This window comes from Patiria miniata, unplaced genomic scaffold (assembly GCF_015706575.1).
Source record: "Patiria miniata isolate m_02_andy unplaced genomic scaffold, ASM1570657v1 HiC_scaffold_5, whole genome shotgun sequence".
Taxonomy (NCBI): domain Eukaryota; kingdom Metazoa; phylum Echinodermata; class Asteroidea; order Valvatida; family Asterinidae; genus Patiria; species Patiria miniata.
In genome coordinates, this window is record NW_024037072.1 from 21,289,078 (window position 1) to 21,311,731 (window position 22,654).

Sequence of the window (22,654 nt, forward strand, 5' to 3'; positions counted from 1 at the left end):
ATATACCTTTAGTTTATTTTTTCACTGTCGGGTATGGCTCGTCGTATGTACAGTACTAATTCAGATTTGATACTGTGCAGTGACGGCACAACCAAAATTGGCTAGCTACAGCCTACATGTAGCAATGATATATTCATGTGCATATTTTTGTCTTATATTTGACAGCCATTATCTTGAATACAATGAGGAGAGATGGGAACGTACTCATTGCAGTAGACACAGCCGGCCGGGTCGTTGAACTCTCACTCCTATTGGTGAGTTACATTTGTGAACCTAATTTAACCACCGACAAAGAACATGTAATTCGTTTCCCCTACCCTCAATGTGGTCCACATCCATAATTTCTCATTTCTAGCAATATTTTGATAGCACACCTACTCAGAGATAGAGTTTTTAGTGCTGCATACATGTACACACTTGCCTAAAATCCTCACCAGCCTTTGGACAAAATACACTAAATGTAAACATTTCATTTTCTGCTATAGTTTGCAGGGCTGAACTTTGACCCTAAATAGTAACCTCTGTTCAGCAGTAATCAATTACTGGTAACACCAACAGCACCCAGGAAGGGAGAAGGATATAATACTGTTTTTTTAATATTTTTTTTATAATTTCAGGATCAGTTATGGCGGAACACAGAGTCAGGTCTAACTCCATATTCATTAGCCATGATCAACAACGTCAGCTACAATGTGGTGGAGTTTGCAAAGTCACAGGTGAGCAAAGATAACGCTGTCAGGAGTCAATTGTGTAGGTGATTTTTGTTTTCAGTTCATCAGGTGACAATTTGGTAACTTAAGCATAACAAATAGTGAATTGCAGATTAACCCCTGGTGCTAGTTCCAGACAGGGTGGGCGTTGATAAAAATGTCTTTTTTTTCCCCTTGGGTCAGGAGCCCAAACTAGGGTCAGTAGGAAATAAGAACTAAATAATAAAAAGGGATGCATGGGTTATAACTCTACTCTGCTCATGGGGGTTCTAATTTTATGCAATCGGCAAACTTTACCCTAACCTTTCCAAATTCTCCAAAATCCTCTTTGCAAAATGGAGGATTTTGCAGGATTGAGGCTATGTGGCAAAAATGTGTGGCATGATTTTGGAGGATGCAATGTGTCAAGGTCTTGGGCCGGACCTTGTGTTGTTTATGCTCAGTTTGCATGAATTTAGGCCTATAGTATACTTGAAATCGCTCCAGAATGTCACTGGCTCTGCCTCAAACTATGGTCAGTGATTGCTGGAGGATTTTGAAGGACTGAGGCAGTGGTCACCCCTCCAAGGACCACATTAAAAATATAACGGAGGATTTTGCAGGATTGAAGCTGTATGCAATTTTTACAAAAATCTTAGCAAAAAATCTTAGCAAAAATGCTTAGGGAGTTAGGGTTAAGTATGCCTGATAAGACCCTGCCCAGAATTATTTCTACATGTAAAACACCTGTTTAGAAAAAAATGTACCTGTTTAGATATATGGGTCTGCATATTGGACCTGTAATCAGAACTCTGTCTTATTTCTAGGTTGAATGGATGAGTGACAAAGTCATGCGATCCTTTGAGGACAAACGGAACAATCCCTTCCAGTTCAAACACCTCAAGCTGTGCCACTCACTGAAAGAACTGGCCAAGGTTCCAGAACCAAAGGTATAATTTTGTTTGAAAGAACTATTACTAGACGGAATATCTACATTTATTTTGTAGTCCTTATTAGTCCATTTACTCCTCCTAAGCCAGCTTTAGTTCAATGATTTGAAAGGTAGATATTACCACTAAAAGAAACTTCAGGATCTTTCAAAGAATCCTAAATTTTGATTAACATCTTTCTGATGACATTATACAAATAAAGAATGTTAATGACTGCAATGGTAAGAATAATTTCATTCGTTGACAGAAGGAATGTTCCATTTCACTTGGCTTCGCCTCGTGGATTGGAACATTCGTTCTGTCACCAAATGAACTTATTCTGTCCATTGCACGAATGTGAAATATAAATAAAAAGTATACAAAACCTGAATAAATCCTCGTCATCTTATTGGCCAGAGCCACCAAGAGTGTGACCGTGCAATGGAACTTGTATTTACCATGGAACAGAACTTCTGTTTTTGCAGTGCGGCTGCAAATTTAAAGGCCTTCTTCTCAGTATGTTACCTATTGACATATCGAGACATGCAAACTTTTATACAGTTTTTTGTCAACGTAATGTGTGATTGAAGTACAACAAACAGTATTTTAAGGAGACGTTTATTCTCTTTCCTAACACATACATGTACCCTAAAAACCCTCATTTCAACATCTGCCTAGTTCTGTCTCATTTTGCCAGAACACCTGACAAAATATCACCCCGGGTCACTTGTCAAATGAAGATCTATCCATTGACAGCTCAATTTCCTGCCACCAGCACCCTTGGACAGAACAGCACCCGATTTCACGAAGCGCTGCGACGCGTCTCAACCTGAGTTATGATGTGTAACATGTTGCAACTCGCGATGCGTCGTATGATCCATTTCACGAAACTTCTTTCACGAAATGTGTTATAAGCATCCTAATTTCCTTGACAACAGCTTAAAACACTTCACAAGTTACGACGTGTCTAGTGGTCATCGCAAATAAGAAGCGTCCTTTTCTTAGCAAGTTTTATGCCATAAAAAAATCATAAACGAGACTGTAATACTGTACTGTGTGTAAAGTTGTAAATAGAAAGTGCATTGAATAATTATGAATTAGCCTGAATATTGCAGTTGAAATTTCAAAGTAGCTATACAGTCCACTGAGAGCTTGTTTTCCTTTAAAATTGCATCACACGTCTGCCATTTTGTTTTACATTTCAAAAGTTTTCAAGAGGAGATGTTGAATATCAGATGAATATTTACTGTACGCTGAATAGATACATAAAACAGTCACTGAGTTGTGCTATAAATACACCTACGATGCGTAGCATCACGACGTGTTTTGTGAAATGGATCGCAGGACGCGTCGCAGCGCTGCGATGCATTGTAGTTACGATGAGTTTCATGAATTCAGGTGCAGGACAGGTTTTTTGTTACAGAGGTAACATTCCTGTTTTCCCCTGACCCATCCCACAGGTTGTGCTTGCCAGTGTCCCTGATCTCCAGTGCGGGTACTCCCGTAGTCTCTTTGTTGACTGGTGCGACAACCCCAACAACAGCATTGTCCTAACATGCCGGAGCAGTCACGGAACACTGGCCCGGTCGTTCATCGATAACATCCAACAGAAAGAAGTCAAACTCAAGGTAGGTCAGAGTTGTGATGGGATGATCATAAGTAATATCACGAGTCTGGAAAAATATCTGCTAAGCAAAAACTGATTACCAGCCATATTGCCATGCAATAATGTAAGTCGTTGGTTGTGATGGTTCTCAGAAATAGTTTGGTTCAGTATGTAAATCTGCTTTGCAAAAGTTATTTGAATGAGTTTATTCTAAAACGCAATATTGAGAAAATGAGAAATTTGCAGCCCATGGAACTTTAAACAATAAAAACAATATAACATTTGTTTTTAAACTTCATTTTTTTGGTTTATTGTATTCTTAAATTGTGTTTAAAGGGAAGATACATTTCCCTACATCAAAAAACGAAATTATCAAATCATAACAAAATGTCTTACTTGATTGTAGTGAATGACTGTATAAAGCTCCCTGTAAAATCTTGGCTCCTGGTGTGGTGACATTTTCAAGAAAACTTGTATTTTTCCAACACTGGTCGGCCGACCATCGTTGGAGAACACTGGCTTTTTTTTCAAAAAGGGCTCCTCAGTTTTCATATTTAGTTATTCCGCATTTTCTTTGCAATTGATAACACATCTGTGAAGGGGTACAAGTCTGTTAGACTGATTCTTTGACCTTACAATTCCCCTAAGTCTATAAATTGCAACGTCTGATCTTAAGTGGGGTCAGGGAACCAGACTACAAGAACATGGTTGGTTTTCTTAGATTTTCCAGCATCTCCAGTCCCAAAACGTGAAACAAGTCAGTTTAACAATATTTTCTATTACATACTAATCCTCCAAATCCATTTACTTTTGAAAATTGCAGCAAAAGCAAATGTTGTATATTCCCTTTAATTATATAACAAGCACCGAAACTGACTTTGGGCATCCAGGACCGAGCAGGATTCTAAAGGTAAAAAAATGGAGTTTTTGAAGTTTTGTTTCTATTTCTTCTGTCTTCCGCAGCTGAGCAAGCGGGTCAAGCTAGACCCCGAGGAGCTTGAGCAATACCGACTGAAAAAGAAGGAAAGAAACGCAGCTGAGAAGCTCAGAAAGTAAGCCAGGAAAGCGCCGCTACAACACAGTATTTGTTGATCTGTAAAACCAAGAAAAGATCTTAAGTAACAGTAACAAGAAAATGCTTGCAATGGGTGATTCCATATGTGTCGTACTGGACATTCCAGTACAATGTCTGTAGTTGATTGCATCTAAAATCTTTGATTTTGTACAAGTCCAATCATCTTATGTTATCTTGGTATCATTGTGTGTTGTATGGGACAAAGTCATGTGTCGCACAGGACGAAATTCTAAGGCATTTAAAAAAATAAACTAATCCCTTTAATTTTGACCAAAAGTATCACATTCCCGGCCATTTTCATGAAACCTGATTTGGTCTCTGTATGTAGGTATGTAATTCACCCGTCGGCAGATATTTTAGGGAATTTCTAAATTTTATCAATGTTTGACTTTCTAATATGGAATCACCCGAATGGAATTCAGCACTTCAGGAAGGGATTGATCCAAGAAGCTAAACAGATGATAAAATAATAAATAGAACTCCTGTTAGTTTGTCATGGTACAAGTTAGCTATGGGCAACCTTCACGAGTATGCAAATCCCCATAATCATGAAAATGCGAAAGAGCACCAGTGGACTCCATACACGGACAGTGTTTGAACCACTTTGGGAGCCCCAACGGGAAAGACACACTGAATGCATGCACTTGTTCGTGCGCGTATAGCTCGAAATACCGTGCCTAAGTCTATTCTGAATAGCATTTTTTTTCCCCGATTCAAACATTCAAAAAACAATGTGACTGGTCTGAAGGAGAGGAGATCATGAAAAAACGTTTTGTTTACCAACTGCCACACTCTTGTTTAACCCTATAACCTCACCGAAAGCTACAAAATACTACTAGTTGTAAACTGAAATACTTCATGCACTTCAGCATGTAAGTGTTCGCAACACTCATAGTACTCTGTAGTACTCGATTCTTTATCCCAAGTAGTGGCTAGGACGTTAGGGTTAATGCCACTTTGCGGCATGGTTTTAAGAGCTTCCATGAGGAATCTTAGCACAAATGTCTTCTTAAAAACGGTCAAATATCAGCCGCTCCGCTACCTGTTCTTCTTTATTATTTTAACAAGTTTTTTGTCAATTCTCGATAAGCGAAGGAGCATGTGAATCCCAATCGGTGGTCAGTTCAGGCTGGTGTTTGTTGAACTTCATAGTGCATTTCGAAATTGAATACATGTACTGGAACATTCCATTTAGTCAAATTTGGCAAAAATCAAAGAATAACCAATGCACAAATGCACAGCTTTAAGATAAATCCAAAGCCGAAAACAAAACCAAGGTTTTTGAGAATGGCCCTTGATTTTACCCTGGCTGCGTTTCACCAGCACACCAACTCAATGAGGCGTTGATTTGGTTGCATTTAACAATTCTGATACCAAGTACATGTACATGTAAGTATAGTCATGACTCGGACCTTGCTACTGTTTTTGTCTCCAGGGGTGCAGACCTGGACTCCAGTGATGAGAGTGAAGAAGAGATGGAGATTGGTGAAGTAGGAGGATTGAAAGGCAACAAGAAATACGTCCAACATGATCTCATGCTCAAGGCAGAGGTACTTCCAAGTTTTTTTTGCTGGACCCATTCATGTAGGGCCTGCCTGTTGTCCTCTGTACATGAACCGACTGACTGACTAGCTAACTGACTCACTGAGTATAAATAGTTTCCTAAACTAAGATTTTTGCACTGGGTGGCTTTGTGCTGTCGAGGAGGTGAGGTTAATGAAGTCTTTTTGGTGATATTGTACTACAGTTGAGATACGTGTCATTGAAAAACCTACTAAAACTTTGGTCCATATTTCACAAGAATGCTGATGTGGACCTCATGAATTGACCTAAGACGTAATGACGTCACACTTTGTTTACATGTGTGCTTTGCTCTCATAGGAAAGCGCTGATGTAAATAATGCGTGACGTCATTACATCTATTGTTTGTCGCTGCAATATGTTGAACTTTGTTGTGGGAATGCTTGCTGTGACGACACAAATTCACTTTTGCATTTGCTTTCACAACAAATATGAACAAAGCCTCAAGTATCTTGGCTTTTAAGGGACATCAAAAATCCACCCGATTTCCAATCCAGTGGCCGAAACTTGGCATTTCAAGTTTTGTTATCGGATCTCCCGATTCTTGTATAACCACTCCATGGTGTGAATTTTTAAACGTCAAGGTGAGGGCAATATAAGAATTTGTGATGGGCGGCTTGGGGACTTGGTTTGCATGACCCACATAAAGTCAGGATTTGGATGCCACCGCTTGCTGAGTTTAGCGTTGTACAAACGCAACCGACACGAGATCAAGTCTACAGGTTTACCTCAGATGTATGAAAAATATGCGACAACACAATTTGCGACCGAGAGCAAATGCGAATATAGTCGTGAAATGCCAATATATGACCTCAATATTGAATGCGAATTTTGACCTCAAACTTGGTGACCGGGGAGCAAGACGTGAAGTGTTTGACGTGAGAGCGAGATGTAACATTTTTGATTTAAATATTGACATTAATATTTGCAATTTGGAGCAAGTCGTGAATTTTTGTTGCTGATAATGATGTCAATATATATTCACGACTTGCAATGTCCCTTCAATGCCACCATATTCAAGTCACTGAAATTCATTCGGAGGTTAGCTCATAGGCAATGATACCAAAACTCGTATGCCATCTTTGGGTTTCACACATCACAGAAAACATGAAGACATCATTCACAGAAATGTCTTACTTTTGCAGAGTGGCAAGAAAGGCACCAGCTTCTTCAAGCACGCCAAGAAGTCCTACCCCATGTTCCCATTCCACGAGGAAAGGATAAGATGGGACGAGTACGGCGAGCTGATCAAACCAGAAGACTACATGGTCACAGAAATGACACAGGCGGAGGAAGAGAAAACTAAAGCTGTGAGTTGTCTCTGCTCTTACTGTTTATGAATGGATAGATGACACTATGATCTAGGAATGTCTGAAATGCTGGACAATATATCTGAAACAGAGCAATTGGGATTTTCAGACATTTGGTCACCGTTTCAGACATTTTATTTTGAATGTCTGAAACAAAAACCTGTTAACCAGTTTGCGCCGGGATTATTTTGACATCGACCAGACCAAGGCGTGGGATTGTTTTTCAGGAACCTCGATGCCAGACGGGTTCAGGCCGTCATCTGCAGGTAGCACATCGTCATCTGGGGGTAGCACACCCTGATATTCCCGGCCTCGCTCGCTGTGAGTGGGTCGCAGACAGATATTTCCAGCCTTGCTCAGGTGCGTGTCATCCGTTCCGAATACCGCAAAACCTTTACGTGTATACACGTTATCCGACGTGAACTGGTTAAAACCACTTACATTTCAGAAACGGTGACCAAGTGTCTGAAATAATCACCCTTGTGCCGTTTTAGACATTTTGTCCAGAACCAAAGGATTTAAGACATTCCTGGTTCATAGTACGATGTATGTCTTTCTGCTTCTCTATTCTGATGGGTGGATCTGAGGCTTGTTCAGGTAATTACTTACGACCAAATTGCCCGTCGCCTCGTGCCTGTTGATTTTGTTATGCAACTCTCCCAAGCATCTGTATTAAAGCGTGACCATGCTGTCTTTCAAGAATTAACCCAAATCCTCCTCGATCCTCCAAAATCCTCCTGCCGGGTTTGGATGATGGTAGAGGATTGAGGATGAATGCCAAAGATCAGTTAACCCATTTATCCCTAAGGCCAAAAAAAAAAATAAGTCGGTCTCTGGTCAGCGCGCGCGTCGATTTTAATCATGCGCGTCAATCTTTTTTTTTTCCCAAAATGTTCCGCGGTAGCTGTAACAGCGCCCTCTATTGCCGCACCTCCTCAATTTTTTTTACCAAAGAGCACCAAGGAATGGGAAATTGCACCAAGGTAAATGATCGAGAGCACCAAGGCAAATTATGGAGGACACCAATGTACATGAGGACACCAAGTAGCAAAATAGTACCCCACCTTGTCTGTACAATCCAAGCTTGAAAAAAAAAAAAAGACGCGTCCCCGCGTCAATTCCGCAACTTCGGTCTGACCAGAGACCGAATTTTTTTTTTTGGGCCTAAATCATAATCGTTCAACCCATCAGTCCTGTACCACCCCAAACCTGCCCTGCCAGACATCTGATGTTACAGTGCTCATTGTTATCACTGGTTTGGCCTGCTAAACTTCATCTGAGTGCTGAAACTATTTCATATTTGTTTGGTGTTCAGGAGGAAGATGGCTTTGATGGTGAAGACTTAGGAGAAGGTGAGATATCCCTATGTGTTTGTCTTGTCTTTGTAAATGTGATGCGATCAAGCTAAATGAGTCGTTTGTCGACCCTGGTCAATTTTTGTTTTACAGAGCACAATCTCAGCATAACTGCTGTCAAAACCGCATGTAGATACCATCTTTAGTTAAACAAATTATGGAAGTGGGAACACCAAGTGATGTGATGAAGTGGCCCTATTTTGGCCTGTATCTCCAAATAAAAATTCCTGACAAACGACTCATTTAGCTTGATCGCATCACAAATTTGATTTTAAACTTTATTATGTCTAATATGTTAGCAATGTTAAGTTAATATGTTACCTGAACGGTAATAAGAAGTCCCGAAAAAGGTCATAGATATCACCAAATAGTCACACAACACTTTCAAAACAATTTATCATTGCAGAAAAAAAAAACTGTACTCAATTTTTAGGCTTAAAGGAATAAAGGGTCATTTGTATTTATCCCAAAAGTAAACTACCAAATTATTATCAAAAAGCTTACTTGGATAAAAGATCGTACTGCTGCCAAACACCGCGTGATATTATTCCGTCTGGCTTGCTGTCATTTGGAAGAAATCAAGAAATGAACAGGATTTGCAACAATCAGTCATTTGACTGATTATTGGAAATAAAGAGTGCCATGGATGAAATCGTGTTTCGTGATCAAAAGGTTGTGCATAGTTTCCACTGTTTTCTCGAAAAGTGTTACATTCACCGAACTGAGACTTCAACAAGTTAGGTTTCGAACATTCTTCTTTGGTTTTTGAGTGGTGTTATTATTGGAAACAAACAAAGCGCATGAAAATAAAAATGATCCTACATGTACATCCCTTTAGAATTGTTGTTGACATATTTTTTTTCTTGACCTCAGCTGGAGCAGACATTCCAACCAAGTGTGTCTCCCGGGAGGTCACGCTGGAGGTCAAATGCTCAGTCAACTTCATTGATTTTGAGGGGCGCTCTGATGGCGAGTCCATCAAGAAACTCATCACGCAGGTCAAGCCTCGGCAACTGGTAAGATGCAGCCAAGTGATTTGTGTGCATGTGAATGAATGATATTGTTCATTAACCCTGCGCAGCGTTTACAAATTTTTTTTACAACAACTCGTCAACGGAGAACCTCTGGGCAGCAGGTACTTTCCCGCGCTGCGCAAGACCCTATTCATAGCAATACAACAAAAAGCCACGTGCCAGACAGTGTCCAGACAGTTGCCAGACAGTGCGCTGGAAAGATAATTGACTGGCGGCTGTGGTATGCAGTTATGAAGGGAGATGGCTGTGTCAAGTTACAGGTCTTTGTTGATGTTTCAATGAGACTTGGCAGGAGGCCTGGTCGAAAGTTTGTTGACACGGCCTGGGTGTAGCCCTGGCTGCAAAGTTCATTGAACCAGCTGATTTGGCAAGGGTTGAATGAGGATTAGATAGGAGGTGACCGTCATTGGCCCTCAATTTTTTTTTTCTTCAAAAAATTGTGTTTTTTTTATGCCCCAGGGGCATCAGGTCACTCCGCCCAGGGTTGCAATGGCCTTGTGCCTACAGACAAATCCAGGCAGGTGATTAATGTACACATGGGGCTCACTTTAACCCTAACTCCCTAGGCCTTTTGCTAGGATGTAGCCTCAATCCTGCAGAATCCTCCAACTGGCCTCATGGAAGCCTCAATCCTGCAAAATCCTCCATTATTTCTTGAATATAGTCCGTGGAGGGTGACCACTGCCTGAATCCTGCAAAATCCTGCGGCAGTGACTGTCAATATGCTGAGGCTTGGCAAGTGACATCTTGGGGCAAAGGAGGATTTCAAGCATAATCCAGGCCTATATTTTTGCATGGCTGAGCAAAAACAACACAAGGTCTGGCCCAAGACCTTGCCAAAGTGCATCTTACGAAATCAGTAACGCACTTTTGCCATGTAACCTCAATCCTCCAAATTCTTCCTCTTTGGCAAAGAGGATTTTGAAGGATTCAGGGCAGTTAGGGTTAATGGCGAAAGCATTTAATTTCATTGTTCAATATACCAATTATTCTGTTACAGTTTTTGATTTGACTAATGGAAAACCATTCAATGAAAATAAAGGCTTCCTTTCAGAATGTGCGCAAGGACGCCCCAACATTTTTCAAGCCCCACCCCCCCCAACCCCAAATATTCCACAGTCAAAACTCCTTCTAAATGTTGCTAAAATAAGTCAAGCGTAGGCATTGTGAAATGATACCTGAAACTTCTGTAGTTGGCACCACGGTTCATGTAAAAGGGCGAGTCAAAAGGAAAGTGACCGAATTAGAAAAAAATGTTTTGAAAAAGATGTCGTTCACTCAATTTCATAAAACTAACATAGGGATAAAGTACATGTTATTGACTAGTAACTCTGAAAATTTCACTGAATTTGCATACTGTATACCCAAGTTATGTCTATTTCATTTTCATTATCCGGCTCGGGTAATTATCAGCGCCCAGACTCTAAGCGGTCTTAAACAGAGTGATAAAAACCTCCGGAGCACACATTTATTCCCTTATTAAAATAGAAACTTGTTGCCCTATGTAGCTAAAGACCAGTGACTATTTCCATTGATGATGCATGGGATAGCTTTATATTTGGAAGGAAGATGTCTTGAAATGTTTTCTTTGTATAATTTTGACAGATTATCGTACACGGTGCAGAGGAGGCCACGCAACATTTGGCAGAATACAGCCGTCTGCAGCTAGCAGGGACTAAAGTATTCACACCCAGTATCAACGAGACAATGGATGCTACTATGGAGAGCCACATCTATCAAGTAAGTTTTCTGGCTGCATTGAAATTAATCCCTCAGGCCCTTAACCCTAACTGAACTCAACCCATCAAAGTCCAACAGCAGCTTTTGTTTAAATCTGTTGGGATAGGTACAGTACCCCTAAACTGATGGTCTTTTACATTGGGTTTGGCGTACCTCCAGAAGCTAAGTCCAACAGTGTGTGTACGATTTCCCATGTGGGTGTTGGAATTTGCCTGGATGGGTATGGTTCCTAGTAAATTATGCTGGGGTGTTAGGGTTAAGGTCTTTGTTATTTTTTTTTTTTATGATTTCCGAAACAACAGCAATCCAAATCAGTAACAGAATTTTAAATACTACCCCGATGAAATTTCAGCCCAGCTCAGTGGATGCATTTCAGAGAAACAGTGAAAAACACGGACAAAGCAATCTTAGAATGTGCTCCTTATCTGAATCATGTCATCTTCGAAATTCTTGGTTTTCCCCTCATAGGTGAGATTAAAGGACTCGTTGGTAAGCTCTCTTGAGTTCTCCAAAGCCAAAGATGCAGAGCTGGCATGGATCGATGGCCAACTTGACCTCCCGACTTCTGACCTAGGTGTCAACAAGGAACAAACTGAGGTCACAGAAGAGGAGGGGTCAGAAGTCAAGGTCAAAGCACCAGGTAGATAGTTTTTTTGTGCTATACAAAACCGGCCAACCGATTCCGTTGGCTCGGTGGTCGAGTGGTAGGATGTCTGCACTGGAGGGCAGGAGGTCGTGGGTTCGAGTCCCGCCCGAGTGAATTTTCCGACTTTCACTTGGGAGGTGACACACTGAATGTGCAGTGTTTTTTACGTCGGTGAAGGGCAAGACCTAATTTGATATAAAAAACTTGTTTATACTTTTGAAAGCGAGGGTGTTGAGAGCGATTTGAGCTGGTTGAACCCCAAGTCAGGACTTGTTTTGAATACCATTAAACATGAGAAAGTCAGCACAATGTTGTCAGCTGTCCCTAGTTCAACTCTTCTGCTAACCATAAAGCAATGCCATGAATTTTGACTGTGGTTGCACTTCAGTTTGTTGGTTTTAAGTATTACCTAGGGTTTTAAATGGCATTGGTAGTAATGCCCCTATCAATCGTTTCATGTTTACAATTTCTTAACATTAAGCCAATGTAAACAATTCGGGCGATTCACAATGCAGTGCACCACCAAGAGTTTGCCATGGAGAGTCCAGTTTTCTAGTTTACGGTCGACAAAACATGGCCCATTTGAATGAGTGTCAGTATACAACTTGAACTAATTTGTCATAGATTTGGGCATAGCATTCTGCCGCCTCACAAAAAAAGCCCCACATTGATAAAAAGAAAACAAAAGAGCAAACAGATTCCTAAATCTGTTTGCATACCTAAGCATACCTTTACAAAACTATTGACTGGAAAAACGAACAATTTCAAATGTCCCGCGCTGTGAATTTGTCGACCATCTCCCACAATGCACTGGGAAAAATGAACTCTTCGCGGCAAACTCTTGGTGCCGCACCGCATTGTGAATCGCCCGAATTCCTGTTTATGTCCTCGCCCACCTGTTAATAGAAAGCAAGTCTTTATTAAACCCTGCAAAATGGTGTTCCGACCAATCACAACAGTGAGTGGAGCCTGCTGGACCCGTCCATTGATACTTGCTGTACATTGTGATGAGTTTAGACTCTGCCGTTCTTATTGTTTTCTCCCAGGTTTGGGTATCGGCAAAGACACCAGTGCTGATGCTGACGAGGTTATACCAATGCTGGGAGCTATCCCACCACAAGAGGTATGTCTGCTATACAGTGGCGTAGCCAGGAATTTTTCAGTGGGGGGCGCTGGGGGGGGCTGGAACATTTCATGGGGGGGCGTCATGTAGGGGCGTCAATCGCCTCTCAAAAGTGGGGGGGGGGGACATACCTTGATCAGAACTGATGTGAGCGCGAAGCCCTTACGGCGTAAGGGCCCCGAAAAAAAATGGATTCTAGATGTTCTGTGGTGTGATCTGAAGCAATTTCTTACCACTTTCCTCCATGCTTTAACTAATATTTTCTTAGCAAAAGATAATTATTTGAACATCGTTTTCGAGGTTGGAGTAATTGAATCAGCTATCGGTATTCTGAGCTATAGGCGTGGAGTTCGGGGCCCGCTTAAGGGCCCCGAAAAAAATTGGATTCTTGATGCTCTGTGGTGTGATCTGAGGCAATTTCTTACCACTTGAACCAATAATTGTCTTAGCACAAAAGATAATAATTTAAACATAATTTTTAAGGTTTTCTCAGCTAAAGGCATAAGAAAATTGTTTTCGAGGTTGGAGTCATTGAATCAGCTACCAGAATTCTACGCCACTGCTGCTGCTATAAGATAAGGGCTCAGTATTTGAGGAGAATGATGATAAGATATCAATATGCCTGTCTTTATCCCTTTGGTGCACAGATTATTTGGATTAGACGCACTGGTTATATATAGTTTCTTGGGCCTTCACTAGTCACTGCCCCGTGCACCTAAGGATTCATAACAAAGTATTCAGGGTTTTGTATCAGAAAAGTATTATTTCTGACTGGAACGGATGTTTGGAAGATTTTGGTTTATTACTCAACAGAATAAAGTGAGTTGAAGGTGCTTGAGGAAAAATCAGTAGAAATGTTCAACATTTTCACAATATGTAATATCTGCATACATTAAAATATTAAACCAGCCCAGCACTCTCCTGAAGACAGACAAAGTAAACTGTTGAAAACGTCGAGATCTTACTCACCACCTCTCTTCTGAGCCAACACTTACTCACAAAAGAGGTACACCCGCAAATCTAACTCCTTAAAACCAAGTGATAAATCAAATTATCAAAAGTACATGTACATGTACATGCATACTCTTACAATACTTACAAGTGAGATAGTTGTCCTTAAGACTCATTTTGTGCGATCTGGTTAGGCAAAAAAAAAAAAAGTCGGTCTCTGGTCAGCGCACGCGTCGATTTTAATCATGCGCGTCAATCTTTGTTTTTTCCAAAATGTTCTGCGGTAGCTCCAACAGCGCCCTCTATTGCCGCACCTCCTCAATTGTTTTTACCAAAGAGCACCAAGGAATGAGAAATTGCACCAAGGCAAATAATCGAGAGCACCAAGGCAAATTATGGAGGACACCAATGTACACGAGGACACCAAAAAAGCAAAATAGTACCCCACCTTGTCTGTACAATCCAAGCTTGAAGAAAAAAAACAAAAAACAAACAAACAAACAAGCCGCGTGGCCGCGTCAATTCCGGAACTTTGGTCTGACCAGAGACCGAATATTTTTTTTTTGGCCTTACATGTAACTTTTTATTTTGTATTCCTGCAGGTTCCAGGCCATTATCAAGTCTTTGTGAACGCTCCTAAATTTCAAGATCTCAAGCAGGTCATGTCACGCAACGGCATACAGGCGGAGTTCAATGGCGGTGTGCTGGTCTGCAATTCGGTCGTGGCAATCAAAAGGGTAAGACACTGACAAATCAAGGATACCTCAAAAGTGCACAAGGCATTCTGGATCAGAAGCTTGTAGAGTCTGACTGAAGAACTTGCACCCATATCAGCCTGGTGTTCTACTCGCGCCAAACCAAAACAGTTTTAAGAGCAACCCAAGTCGAACTAAGTTTATTTTGGTTTCCGATATTCAACCTTTACGTATTATTTTTTCGTTAACTAAACATTGGAGTCATCCTTATAGACTGACACATTCAATCTTGTGATGTAGTCACTCTTTACTATTTCAAACCGCAGACTTTGTATGTACTTGATTCAATTCTTCAGAATAAATTGGTTCCGTGTGACCTTGGAACTTGGAACGCCAGGCCGAAATGGGTGTTAGAGGACGCAGTGACGAAATATTCCATTTTGTAGTTTGGAGGAGAATTCTGGAATGATATTCTTAGTGTAAAGCGTCGTAAACAGGAACGAATCCCGGGAAACTTCCCGTGAAGTGCTGAAGGGGAATTTCTGGAAGATTCAGTCTTGCACAAAAACAGTCGGTCACACTTCAGTTGTGTTTACAAAACCTTTATTATAGCTCCCACTACAATATACATCCTTTCTCTTTCCCTACCAAACATTAACTCCAATACAAGCCATCATTAACCGCCCTCCTTCGCCACCCAATGCCAACTCTCCCTTCTTTTTAAGAACAAAATAATATTATTATATTCGCAGTTACCCCAACGCGCGCGTGCACGCACGCAGCTGTCCTCTTGCGCAGCTGTTCACACGCCATGCATAACAATTATAGTTACTTTTCAGATCACTACATTATAGGAGAACCCACAAAATCAGGAATGGTTTTAATAAAACCAAATCCACGTGTTGGCCTAGGTAGGATTTGCACACAGTTACAGTGGTGGAAGGCAAGTACATGTACCACTGTGCCAACCTGACTTCCTGCTGTTTTTGGAGGAATAGAGCAAGGTCAAAATGGAGATTGATAGCTAATATAATATGTTATTCAATCAAGCTAAATGAGTCGTTTGTCTGAAACTTTACTTTGGAGATTCAGGCCAAAATAGGGCTTCTTCATCACATCACTTCATCACATCTCTTGGTGCTCCGACTTCCATATTTTTTTGAACTAAAGATGGTATCAGCATGTGGTTTTCACATCACTAATGTTGATGAGATTGTACTCTTTTCAAAACTAAAAAAAAAATATTCAATCTTGTTTTGTAGTCTCTCTTTACTGTTTCAAACGGATGGTCGACGTTGTATTAATTCAAATCTTCAGAATAAATTGGTTCAGTAACTTGTTTTGCTGTAAGTGATCATATGAAGGGTGTTGCATGTTTGGATTGTACAGTTACTTGGATAGGTCTTTCCATTCTTTTCTGTTAATAATGTGTAGCAAGACCCAAAAGAGTGAGGTGTTAATGTAACCTGGAAAAATGACACACTTGGGGGAACTCCGAAAACTAATACTCAATGGATCTTTGAAGGGAAAAGTCGCGAGGAAATTGAATTAATAGAGACCAGAGACCAATTCTAGATTTCAAACCAAAAAGGACCAAAAAGAATTTATTTACAACAACCTTAAACCATGTCCTTGCTCTATGCTTAAACCAAGAAATTGAGACTTAAAACCTAAAACCCTAATACATAAAAATGAAACCTAAAAAACCAAAGACTTAAAAATAACTTAAAGCAAAGACTTAAACCGAAAACCAACACAGTGTGAATAGTGAATCTTTCAAAGAACACTCAAGCAGGAATAAGGTCTGTAAACAAGAAAATACAAAAAGAGAAAACATATAAGAAAATGATCTAATGAATATTAGATACAAAGGAAGTGGGGGACACTAATCCCCAAAGTGACAGATTTGCAGTAATAAAACAAGTCCAGTGGCACCATCCTATACACAGGCCATGTGAGTTAAATGAGAACAAAGACAATTCTATGAAAAGCTAAAGCACATGGTTGAGATCATCTACATGTATACTTATGTATTAATACTTTTAAAAATATGCAAAAAGAAAATGAGAAAATCTAAAATCAAAGTGAAATCTTAACCTTACTGAATGAAACAAGGCAAAATCTATCCTTCAGTAAAACCAAGGTTGCAGTCAAACAGCCGAGAACAACTAGAAACTTTTCTCTTAAGGAATCAAAATGAGACTTTCATACAAAACTTTAACCTTCATCATTAAAACTGAAAGGATAAAAACAACTATCATCAAAAAGAAGTAAAAATACTTAAGTCTTAAGCCAAATAATATGAAAAGGGTCACTTCAGAACTGGCAATTCTTCAAAGTTTCAAGCTGACCAAAATCCACTTTTACTTAAACTATAAAAACTAAACAAACTTTCAAAAGAAAACTGGACTATATTTTTAATAATAATTATACATGATAAATGAAAAGTAGACAATATACAAAAGAAAACTCACCAAAGCAAATGACTCGGCAACAGACTAACTTCAAGCAGAACAGGCACTCCAGTTAGGAGGAAAATATATGCATGTATGTCTATTGTCTGCTGGCTGAACTGAAATGTGACTTGACCATGTGGCAGCTTTTATAGGGGGAACATGTGGGCTTAAGTAAACAAACAGGGGGTCACACTACCAACAAAGGGGGGGGGGACATCTTAACTTCAACTAAAATGATTTTCTTTTTCTAAGGGGAGCTACTCCTATTTAATACACTATCAAAATACACAAGTAAAACTTGGCCCTGCCACATTATTACCTCTCATTTGAGAAACAACCCACCTGAGAAAGCACCAAAAGTAACACCCCAAAAATGACTTTTTGTTGATCTTTTTCATTTTGTGCAGAACGATTCAGGAAGGATAACATTAGAGGGCTGCTTGAGTCCAGATTACTTCAAAGTGCGAGAGCTTCTCTATGAGCAGTACGCCATTATCTGAGATGGAGACAAAAACTGTGGATTCAGTTTCTTCAGGAATTATCTACACATCTTCTGGTATCAGCACAATCTTCAACCATTTTCGAAACCATGATTTTGTCTCTGGCTTCAACTCAAAGGGACGCAAAATGTCAAGCGTGGATGTGAAAATGTACATTTTGTGACACTGGACATTATTTATCTTTACGAGTTATGAGTTTGTAAGTATTCAGTTATGAGTTTATAACCCAGTACCGAAGTGTGATGACATCTGCCTGGTTAGCGCGTATGATGACTTGAGCTATGCGCATGAACCAAACTACGCAGGAAAACATTGTAGTCTATTGCTTTTTCATTAACTTGGAAACACATGAACATGAACATGAACACAAATGTTGTAGCCAAGTCACAAATCAGGTTTCGAGAAGTCGAGTCACAAGTAATGAACAGTAACAAAGGAGTGTCTTGTTGTTGCAGTTCATTTCCAGTTCAACCCTGATAAGAAGAGCACTGTTAATACAACATCCTACTTATAACAAGCACAACTTTAGGCCAAAAAAAAAAAGTCTCCGGTTTCTGGTATGGAGCTTGCCCAAAAAGTGGTGCGGCGACGCGGCTTTTTTTTTTTTTTTACCTGATTTTTTTGCTTCAAATGTCGGCTGATGACTGCAAATGGTGCCCTACTAAACTTGGTGCAAATGTATGGGAGTCCAGAGAGGCCACATAAAGCTTATTCTCGACCATAACCCAATCTAAAAACACGTTAAAATTGTGCAGCAGCAGAATTCCAGTCAAACCAGTGAGTTTGGCGGTTTTGAGACATCATCTTTTATTGAAAAAAAAACTTTTTCATTTTGCCGACGCGCATGGCTACGGCGACGCACGCGCATACCAGAAACCGGAGACTTTTTTTTTTTGGCCTTAGGTCCAGAGTCTTTGTTTTTCTTTGTTTTCCATTTTACTGTTAATACAAGGTACCTGTTATAACAAGTTAATCTGTTAAGTCCCAAGGACCTCGTTATAAAGGTGTTCGACTACTTAAGCCCTTTTCACACTAGACAAATCTCGGGGTTGACGCAGGGTTGACGCAGGGTTGAAAACATGCATCGTTTCACACTTGAAGAATTTCAACCCTGCGTCAACCCTGCGTCAACCCCGAGATTGAGTTTGCCTCGGGTTGAACTCAACCCTGATCCAGACCAGGGTTGAGATTTTCAACCCGGGTTGAAGTTCTTGCCAGGGTTCAAAACAGTAGTAACTGAGCATGATAAGCTTGATTTGCATGAAACAAGTGTGAAATGATGCGGGGTTGAACGCGGGGTTGAAAAATCAACAACTCAATCCGGGGCGGCACTGGGTCACCCAGGGTTGAGTTCAACCCGGGTTGAGAGGCTCTAGTGTGAAAAGGGCTTTAGCTTGACTTGGCTTGGATCTGAATAATTGACTTGTGATGGACTCAACTACGACACTGTCTGTACAATTGATATTCTGTTAATAAATGGAAGATTTCTTCAAAATTTGTACGGTTGTATTTTACACCCAAGCCTCAATTTTAAAAGGAGACCCCCTTAAAAGAGGGGCGTGTAATGTAAAGGTAAAAGAAACGAACCTGTGTTCACAGGAACGGAGTGCCCATCTCTCTTTCAAAGCGATTGGGCCAGACTCCAGTCCATGAAATGCTACTGTGGGGGGATTACCACACCTCCTCCACAGCGAGTCTGTTACCTTCCCAGCATTGAGTAATGCGGTACCCGTTGAACACCAGGATTGAGAGGAGTAATTGAGGTAAAGTGCCTTACTCAAGGGCACAACACGCATGGCCACCGAGGGGCTCGAACCCACAATCGCACGATCATGAATCCTGTGTTCCAACGCTAGACCACACGTGCCCCACTAAGAGCGGATTGAAACATGGATAACACATGAGAATATGGTTCTTAATGCAGTTGCAAATCTCGCAAGAGGAGAATTCATTTGGATAGCGGCAAACGTCACAATGAAAATTCATTTGTTTACATGAAATTCACTTCGCTTTCGCTTTTGCGTGGAATGTGATCTGGCCTCTAGCCTGCTGCAAGTCTTTAGGCTAAGTTGTCACGAGTTTATCCATAAGCTTTGGAATAAAGAAGGCTTCAATAGCCTAAAATATGAGCAGTGTGGTACAACTGTTTCTGTATTTATCGTGTGCACCATTATACCACTGAACTGTCCTGTTACAGTGATTTTTTTCCCCACGATGGGTGAAGTTTTGACAAGAACCTATTATAAAGCTCAGTTTATTCATTTGCTCTAAGCATGCATTATTGAAGCTTTGCCCACACACACACGTATAATATGAAACTACATTATTTTTTGTCCTTGGGGATCCCTCCACTTTCCAAAAGTTCTAGATCCCGATGGTGCCACTTGTCAGTTCAATTTTGATTGGGATACACCGCACCGGTAATCTTGACCAAGATATCCCACAGCTTATCCTGCAGGTCCTTGTCATTGGAAACAGCCGAGGATTCGGTTTCTTTGTCGTCCACAAAATACTTGCCGGACGCCCCATCTATTAAGGCAGGGTCGGTGGCCGCTCTGACAGTAGCCGTGTCTAGGTTTCGCGATATAGAAAGCGCCCGCTGATTGGTCAAAATCTAGAGGTCAAGATGCGGTAATTAATCGGCTAATCTGACTAGCTGAGCTGTATGACAGGGCAGACCCCAAGATTAGATCCGAGCTCCTCGACGCAGATCACAGGTTCCGCCAAGCGGGTGGGAGTGAGCTAAGTATATTTTGGTTTCAGATATGCAAACTTTACTTTTAAATTTTTCGTTTTATTTTTTTTAGTCATCCCGACAGACTGACACATTCAATCTTGTGATGTAGTCACTCTTTACTGTTTCAAACGGCAGACTTTGTATGTACTTTAATTCAAATCTTCAGAATAAATCGGTTCAGTGTGACCTCGGAATGACAGTCCGAAATGGTTGTTAGGAGGACGCAGTGACGAAATATTCCATTTTGTAGTTTGGAGGAGAATTCTGGAATGATATTCTTAAGAGAACCCACATAATCAGGAATGGACTGAATAAAACCAAATCCACGTGTTGGCCTAGGTAGGATTTGCATACAGTTACAGTGGTGAAAGGCAAGTACCACTGTGCCAACCTGACCTCCTGCTGTTTATTTTAGGTATAGGGCAAGGTCAAAATGGAGATTGATCATTGATAACTAATATAATATGCTTATATTCCTTACCTCAAAGTTCATCCATAAAAATGGATTACAGGAACAGATGGGCTTGGCATGTTTGTCTGGGAAAATAGTCACAGTCATTAAAAGCCTTAACCCAAGGCTGTCAACTTGTTTGCTACAAGCTAAAAATCTGCCTTTACCAATATTCAGATGTACGCAAGTTAGGGTCAGGATGCTCCAGGTATAATTGTGATTTAATTATATGGAAAGTGATTTGCCATTGGACTAACTCCATTTTTAAAGTCGAAAAAGTTGGGGAAAAAAGACAACTGCACTTAAACGTACTGGATGGAGAACAATTTCACGACCTATCTGGGTCGCTTCCTTAGCTCAATGGGCGGCGGGGAAGCGACCGGTGCCTGAAGGGGCGTTGTGATTGTCTCTTCTACTGTTCTGTTGATCACGTTAATCACCGGAGTGTAGTGTAGGGACACCGGCTCTTTCCAGCCGCCCATTCGGCCCAGATAGGTATAGTGAGACTGTCCTCCGTCAAGTAAGTTTAAGTCCAGTGTCTTGTTTCACCTTTTTGCGAATTGATAATACCTGGATGTCTGAAAATCTCCAGCAATCCCTCTTTTAAAGCCCTACATGTGTATGACAGTCAGTAGCTGAAAATGTTTGTAAAAAAAATCTTGTTTTGCCGTGAGTGATCATAAAGGGTGTTGCATGTTTGGAGTGTACAGTTACTGGGATAGGTCTTTCCATTGGTTTCTGTTAATAATGTGTAACTATAAGACCCAAAAGAGTGAGGCGCTAAAATGACATTTTTTGTTTGTTACCACCATTTGAGAAACAACCCAAAAATGACATTTTTGTTAATCGTGTTCATTTTGTGCAGAACGATTCTGGAAGGATAACATTAGAGGGCTGCTTGAGTCCAGATTAGTTCAAAGTGCGAGAGCTTCTCTATGAGCAGTACGCCATTATCTGAGATGGAGACAACAACTGTGGATTCAGTTTCTTCAGGAATTATCTACACATCTTCTGGTATCAGCACAATCTTCAACCATTTTCGAAACCATGATTTTGTCTCTGGCTTCAACTCAAAGGGACGCAGAATGTCAAGCGTGGATGTGAAAAGTACATTTTGTGACACTGGACATTATTTATCTTTACGAGTGAAGAGTTTGTAAGTATTCAGTTATGAGTTTATAACCCAGTACCGAAGTGTGATGACATCTGCCTGGTTAGCGCGTTGATGACTTGAGCTATGCGCATGAACCAAACTACGCAGGAAAACTTTGTACTCCTTTTTCATTAACTTGGAAACTCACATGAACATGAACATAAACACAAATGTTGTAGCTGAGTCACAAATCAGGTCACAAGTCAATGCAGAAGTCGAGTTACAAGTAACAATAATACCGGAGTCTTATATAGCGCACGTATCTACCAACAGTTAGGTACTCAAGGCGCTGGTAATTATGTCTATTTATTTAAAGACATGAATTTTATGAGAAATATGAAACCCATTTTGTAGCACCTTTTATACAGGGTATACAAGGTGCTGTGGCCCATATTGCAGCCACTGCCAGAAACACTGGGGCAAACCCCTTCTCTTAACGATAAGTGTTACTGGGTTCTTTAACGTGCATTACACAACACTGGGACCTACGGCTTTAGTCCCATCCGAAGGACAAAGCAATAATGGTAAAATGCCCTGCTCAAGAGCACAAGGACCATGTTCCCCGTCAGGATTCGAACCCGCGTACCACGGCACACAAGTGAACACCGTAACCATTGGACCAC

General features: G+C 40.7%; 1 protein-coding gene across 3 annotated transcripts in view; it reads left to right on the forward strand.

Moving 5' to 3' along the window:
* LOC119741005 (cleavage and polyadenylation specificity factor subunit 2-like) overlaps positions 1 to 21,938 on the forward strand; it is a 29,812-nt gene extending 7,874 nt beyond the window's left edge. Inside the window, exons 6-19 of one of the 3 annotated variants that reach the window (XM_038216560.1) lie at positions 166 to 254; positions 618 to 716; positions 1,517 to 1,639; positions 3,079 to 3,246; positions 4,188 to 4,276; positions 5,735 to 5,849; positions 7,026 to 7,190; positions 8,506 to 8,542; positions 9,419 to 9,561; positions 11,185 to 11,319; positions 11,788 to 11,959; positions 13,012 to 13,088; positions 14,642 to 14,776; positions 17,598 to 17,690. In XM_038216560.1, the coding sequence (XP_038072488.1) occupies positions 166 to 254; positions 618 to 716; positions 1,517 to 1,639; positions 3,079 to 3,246; positions 4,188 to 4,276; positions 5,735 to 5,849; positions 7,026 to 7,190; positions 8,506 to 8,542; positions 9,419 to 9,561; positions 11,185 to 11,319; positions 11,788 to 11,959; positions 13,012 to 13,088; positions 14,642 to 14,776; positions 17,598 to 17,690 (1,640 nt within the window). Of the gene's footprint in view, positions 1 to 165; positions 255 to 617; positions 717 to 1,516; positions 1,640 to 3,078; positions 3,247 to 4,187; positions 4,277 to 5,734; positions 5,850 to 7,025; positions 7,191 to 8,505; positions 8,543 to 9,418; positions 9,562 to 11,184; positions 11,320 to 11,787; positions 11,960 to 13,011; positions 13,089 to 14,641; positions 14,777 to 17,597; positions 18,260 to 21,743 lie in introns of those variants that run through there. The other 2 variants (XM_038216562.1, XM_038216561.1) reach the window with 2 other exon arrangements.
* Positions 21,939 to 22,654: the final 716 nt, after the last annotated feature.